At 41.5% G+C, this 6,724-nt stretch overlaps 1 protein-coding gene across 1 annotated transcript; it reads left to right on the top strand.

The window, feature by feature from the left end:
• Window positions 1-3,176: 3,176 nt before the first annotated feature.
• LOC147612869 (uncharacterized) lies at window positions 3,177-5,924 on the top strand. Its single transcript, XM_086782141.1, has one exon. The coding sequence runs from the start codon at window positions 3,394-3,396 to the stop codon at window positions 5,800-5,802; it is 2,409 nt and encodes an 802-aa protein (XP_086638267.1). The 5' UTR covers window positions 3,177-3,393; the 3' UTR covers window positions 5,803-5,924.
• The last annotated feature ends 800 nt before the right edge of the window (window positions 5,925-6,724 follow it).

Raw genomic sequence — 6,724 nt, 5'->3', positions numbered from 1 at the left:
TTCCGTTGAAACATGGATGCCATGTGCATCCGTGCTATTTCAAGACCATGTGCAATTTGAATGCTTGAAAATCAGATAGAAACATGCATAATGAGATACGTGGAATGGTGACTTTCCACATTCTATAAGAAAACACTTTTTATTTGTTATAAAGGAGTCATAATAGTTTTCTTTTCAAAACCATGGATACTACTTTACTACTAAAGGAGGAATTACCAAGAAGTATAGTTCTTCTTAGAATTTTGAGCATGGGTTTGGTAGGTGTGTCTCTTTGTCTGTATAATGTGGTTGAAAATCGAGGTATTTTTGTATTATTAAAGTCCTTACTTTGAGACCTTTTTTTGGTGGATGTGCACATTTGTTGACTTTAAAAACACATCTTTTTCACTAGGAACATTTAACTTCACATATAACATGAGCCACATTGCTATATAATGTCATACAAACTCCTCACTTGTTGATTGTTATGCATAACTTCATCACTTGAAAAGTTTGAAGGAGGCTTTAAAATTCACGTTTAAATCTAAGGCCGAATAAAGTAACAATACAATATATCAATTATAAATTCAAAATACATTTTTTGTACAAACTTACACGATCTTTGCTTCAATGCAAATCTTTGACTATGTTGTTCTATGATGAAATGATGTCTTTGGTGAGCTGTCTTGTTGTTGAGATAGAGTAGACTTTCATTCAGAAACAATTCATCTACAATGAAAAATCATAGTTTCAATGGGTCCACAACCATGCAACTTGTTGATTTGTAAGCTACCAATGCATACACTTAAAAGTAAGATGAATGGTATCGACATACTTTTTTTAAAGAATAAAATTTAGTGGTACATAATTGTAGGGATCAATTTATTGTAGTGAAAAGGTATTCTGAGTGATTCGCATTCGGCACCCTTTGTGAGTACGGATATAATTTTTTTATTCATTTAGATGCATAGAATGTGGATACATTTGGATGGTTGGCTAGGAAAACATTGTGTATTGCAAAAAGGAAAGATATGCCATCACTAAGGTAATGATAAAGCGTAAATAGAAGGGTTGATCTTTTTTGAGCATGGAAGGTTAGAATGTGCGTAAGACATTTAGAAAATCAAAGGTTCCTTCTCACAAGGATCTATTTAAACACACCATGGTGGTCTCTAAAAATACCCTTAATCAATCTTTTGATGTGCACATTTTTAAAAAATCGATCTTTGGATGGGTACACCATTGTGGCCTCTTGAAAATACCCTTAGTCAGTCTTTGAAAGGGCGCATTTTTAAAAAAGGTGAGGAAAGTAGTGTTTTTTTTTAAATATTGGGCATGCTCATTTGCGTTGGTATTATGGCTTTGTGAATATGTGAGCAATTATATCTAGACTTCACATATTTGGGTAGGTGACATAGCCTCTTTCATGTGAGGTTATGGCATATTCACCTTAAAAATTCAACAAAAAGTGTGGCATATAGGGTGTTTGACATTCTCTTATGGTCTGACCTTCACTTTCCACGTAACTTCTGGACTTGAATAGATTGAACGCGTAACAATGCCCATCAACCAATCATACTTTTGACACTATTGTCAATGTTGTAATCGCTTGTAAGCTATGACTTGCTTCATAATATATGCTAATTATCTAGCTTGAAAGACAAAAAATTAGAATCTCTTCTAGGTGACTTAAATGTATGAAATTGTTGGGTGGTGGGGAGTCGCTTCCCCTTTTGATGGGTAGACATGGAACGATTAGAATTTTGTTTGGTGAAAGTTCCAATAATAAAAACCATTTAAACTTGTTTTTGTTTCAAGAATGTACCCCTTATTTAAAAAAGTAAAATACATGACGAATTTTCTTTAATATTCTCTGGTAAAAATACACTATAATGTGCCCCCCCTTCCCCCCCTTCTCTTTCTTGCCCCCCCTTGTGAGAGTGGGACTTCCTTTTGGGAGTGGTGGAAACATGTGGCGAGCATGATAATGACAAGAATAGACCAAGGAAAATTTGTGGTTTGAATAGAATTGGATTCTTTGAAGCACCAAGGGGCTTACAACCCTTAAGTTTGAAGCCTTTGAAGCCCTTTGAAGCCCTTCTTAGGAAATATGACCCTCTCAGAAAAGCAAAGCAAAGTAGCGAAATTTATACCCTTCAAATGATTATTAATTACTAATGAAGTGCCGCCCTTCAAATTTTGAGGCCTCCGACAGTGTACCAGCCGGTATAGAGACGGAGGAGAAACACGTGTGAAGATTCGAAAAAATCGGCGGGCTGACAGGTGGCCGTGGAAATGGACAACTGGATTTGTAAGGTTGAGGGTGTGCCACGTGGAAAAGTGTAGCTGGAATGCTATATAATCGAGATCGAGAGCGCACCAATTGGAGGGTAATAAGGTAAAAGGCCTATTTATATTATTCGCTCTCGTCGGTACCTTCTGCCTGCCTTCGTTTGCTCCTGTCTCTCGGGGTCAGAGCCTTCTTCTTCCCCCTTATTTTTGGCTCTTCTCTTCTCTGTTTTCTTTGTGGCGGGAGCCTCGCGAGTCGTCTCTATTACACAACAGCTGCTTTAACAGTTGGTAGAAGCGAGCTTCGTGTCGTTGCTCTGCGGTCACCCCCCCAGGTAACTCTCATTCCTCCCCCCTTCTCTCTGTCTCTGTCTCTCTCCTCTCTCTCTGCGTCTCCTCCCTCTCTCTCTCTCACATACACACACACACACACACACACACATCTGTCTCTGTCTCTCTCCTCTCTCTCTGCGTCTCCTCCCTCTCTCTCTCTCTCTCTCTCTCTCTCTCACACACACACACACACACACACACACAACGCAAAACCCTCCTCTTCCCTCTGTGTGTGTGTGTGTGTTTTGTGATGTGGCCCCTGTCGCACTTGTTCACTCTTCCCTCTCATTGCTTGCAGGACATCCTGAATGTTATAATGGAGACCAAAGGTGGTAAAAGTTCCAGTGTACTCCAATACGAGGCTCCGCTAGGTTACATTATCGAAGAAGTCCGACCCAACGGAGGCATTGAGAAGTTCCGCAGTGCTGCCTACTCCAACGTAAGGACATACTGCTTTCTCTCCTGTTTACAAGGGTAGATTTATGCAATGTAGAAAAGCTTGAGTTACTAAATTGCTTGTATGCATCTCTGGGTGATGTTGAATTGATCATTCCCCTGTTTGCTTGCAGTGTGTGAGGAGGCCATCCTGACATGTTTTACCACATTAAAACATAGGAGTAGGTGTGCTAGTTTCGCTATCAAAAGTGAGTAAATATACTAGGCAGAAAGAGCAAACATTACACACACGCACGCACCCACACACACACACACACACACACACACCCGCCCAAAAACTTCTCTCCTCTCCAAAACAAAACACACAGCGTCGACACAAGGCAGCCAAATCTCGTCATGGGGATTCTTCTTCACGTTGAAGAGGACACAGCTGATGCAGTTGGGGGTTTTGAAGGCTTTGAGAAAAGGCTTGAGATAGAATTTTCCACTTCTCTGCCGTCTTTTGATGGTGATGTGCAAGGGTTGAGAGCCCTCTCCCGCAGTGAGCTGAACGAGGTCCTGCATGCTGCAAGGTGCACCATTGTGTCAGAATTGAGTAACAGCTATTTTGATTCGTACGTTTTGTCAGAGTCCAGCCTGTTTGTATACCCATACAAGGTGATTCTGAAGACCTGTGGCACAACCATGCTGCTGAGAGCGGTTCCTGTCTTGCTTGCTCATGCTCACCGGCTGTCCCTGACAGTGAAAGCCTGTAGGTACACTCGCGGATGCTTCATTTTCCCAAAAGAGCAGCTGTACCCTCATGGAAGCTTCTCTGATGAGGTAGAATACCTGGATCAGTTTTTTGGGAAGCTTGGAGCTGGGAGTAAATCTTGTGTAATGGGTGGCACTGCAAATGTGCAAAACTGGCACATTTACTCTGCATCAACTGCTGAAGGTAATGTTGGGTGTGCATTTGAAAAGCCTGTTTACACTTTAGAAATGTGTATGACACATTTGGATAGGAAACAAGCGTCACATTTTTACAAAGGGACTTGGAAGACTGCCGCTGAGATGACTCGCAATTCGGGCATACAGAATTTGCTTCCAAATTCTGACATCTGTGACTTTGCATTTGACCCATGTGGTTACTCCATGAACTCTGTCGAAGGACGTGCTCTTTCAACCATACATGTCACCCCAGAAGATGGGTACAGTTATGCTAGCTTTGAAACCATGGGTTACGGTCCCGAAGAAGTGAACCTACAATCTCTTGCAGACAAGGTGCTGTGTTGCTTCAGGCCTGCTGTTCTCTCTGTTGCCCTACATGTTAGCAGTGCTGTAGGCAAGTCTGAAGCAGGCTCATGGGGAGGATGTTTGTTGCCTCACAGCTATGTGTGTGATACTTCTAGCAGGGAAGAGCTGCCTGGTGGGAGCACGGTGTCCTTTTTTACATTCCGGGCAAATGGTTTTGGTTCTGGACCTGCTGCACCAATCTCTGTAGGTGGTTCTCTTCAGATGGAAAATTTTGAAAGTGTAGGGAAAGGCTGCTTTCAACAGCAGATAAAGTCTGGGTTTGGGTTCGGTTGTCCCAATGCAGATCATATGGTATCAGCATTCAATGCAGATTATATGCAAATTGGTCCCACAAGTAAAGACATGGATGACATGATATTGAAGAGGATCAGGAGAACTGGTACAGAAGATGCTTTCTATGTCATGGATATTGGAGTGCTTCTCAGGCTCTGGAAAACCTGGAAGTTGGCCATGCCTGGGGTCCATCCTTTTTACGCTGTTAAATGCAATGCAGATGGCATGCTGCTAGCTCTACTGGCTGCCCTTGGAGCTGGTTTTGATGTGGCAAGTAAAGCAGAGCTTGATACTGTGCAGAATCTGGGTGTCGGTGGTGATCGCATAATTTTTGCCAATCCATGTAAGCTACCATCACATGTCACTTATGCAGCAGCTCGAGATGTACATCTCACAACATTTGATTCAGAAGCTGAGCTGTACAAGATCCGGAAGCTAAATCCGCAGGCAGAAGTGGTTCTGCGCATACGCATTTGTGATGCAGGTGCTAGATGTCCTCTTGGAGTAAAATATGGAGCTGAGATGGAGGAGTGTGAGGGGCTACTCTCTCTTGCCAAGTACCTGCATCTTGAAGTTGTTGGGGTTGCCTTCCATGTAGGAAGTGGGGCTTCAGATCCCATGTCATTTTCAAATGGAATTGCCCATGCGCGGAAAGTATTTGATCTGGCCAGATTGTTGGGGATCACTTCTTTGAGGCTCTTGGATATCGGTGGGGGGTTTGTTTCTGATGGTGGCCATGGTGTGAGCTTCTCTGCTGCAGCTGCTGCTATTAATTCTGCCTTGGACAAGTACTTTCCTGCTTCCAGTGGTGTGACTATTATAGCTGAGCCGGGGCGGTTCTTTGCAGAGGGTGTATTCACCTTGGCTGCCCAAGTCTTTGGAAGCCGCATGCGCACCCGGAATGGACAGAAAGTGGCTGAATACTGGATCAATGATGGGATTTATGGCTCCATGAATTGCTTGTTGTATGATCATGCTAAAATCTCTGTCCGGGCTTTATTGGTTTGCAGTGGAAGGGATGGTAGAGGTTCATCTGAAGGCTGCGAGTCGACGGTCTTTGGCCCTACTTGTGATGGGCTAGATACCCTGATGCAGAATGTGTGGCTACCTCATCTTCAAGCTGGTGACTGGCTTGTCTTTCCTCGCATGGGTGCCTACACAAAGGCAGCTGCTTCCAGCTTCAATGGATTTGACATCAGCAACATTTCTACTGCATACGTGCTCTCTGTGGAATAATTTGGGACTTCACTGTGGAGTCTTATATATGCTATGTTTGCATCGAATTGCGCTGCTTTTTGTGGCAGTCAAAGTTTTTGTTATATTTCTAGTACCAAATCAAATTTCTGCGGAATTACTAAGTTTTGAATCTACTGTTTCTTGTAATGTCCCTTGTGTTCTAGAGAGAGGTTTTTTACAATTTGTCCTGAAGGCGGGAGGTCCTTCTGCCAAGGAAGCATGAAGAATTTGAATTGCTTTTTTAAGCAAGTGTCTGACAGCTACCATGCTCTTCTGTACCTTTCCAGCCTGTATGTCACAACCAAAAAAGTGTTGAAATTTTAATGGGTTCCAAGTTTTTTTGATGAGTGCTCCCTTTTTTTAATGCTCCTTTGTTGTATTATTCACTAGCTGTGAAAGTATCCTAAAAGTAAGCTTCATGATGAAAGCTTAACTTGTAGGTGGCTCTCTCATTGTAAAGAAAAGATTAAAAGACATTATATGTCAATTACATTTATTTGAGAGTGAGCATACCTCACCATGCATTCTTACTTGCCCATTAAAATTTAATCTACATTAAACTTAATTAATTAAAATTATGTGTAAATTTATTTATATCTGTAAATTCACAACATATGTATGTATAGGAATGTCTAAATATAATTTATATTTGCATATATTGTGTGAAAATTTTTATGTGAGACAGTGTATATGGGGAGAGAGTGCGTTTGCATTAGTGTAAGTACGGGAATGTAAATGTGTGTCTGTGGTGACAAAATGAGAGAGAGGATGTATGTGTGTGTGTGAGAGAAAAAGAGACAAAGAGACATTACATATAAGATGCATTTATTTGAAAGTGAGTACACCTCTCGTTGATAGAAATTGTGTATTTATATTTATATATATGTATGTATAGGTATATGCGTCTAAATATAATTAAGTA

Source organism: Cibotium barometz, chromosome 44, assembly GCF_041138505.1.
Source record: "Cibotium barometz isolate CiBa-2024 chromosome 44, ASM4113850v1, whole genome shotgun sequence".
NCBI classification, from domain to species: domain Eukaryota; kingdom Viridiplantae; phylum Streptophyta; class Polypodiopsida; order Cyatheales; family Cibotiaceae; genus Cibotium; species Cibotium barometz.
Note: the sequence above shows the minus strand (reverse complement) of the source record. Positions and strands in the feature narration are given on the sequence as shown.

What these genes read in the sequence shown, in the direction of transcription:
- LOC147612869 (XM_086782141.1), top strand. Translation starts at nt 3,394, where the DNA reads ATGGGGATTCTTCTTCACGTTGAAGAGGACACAGCTGATGCAGTTGGG.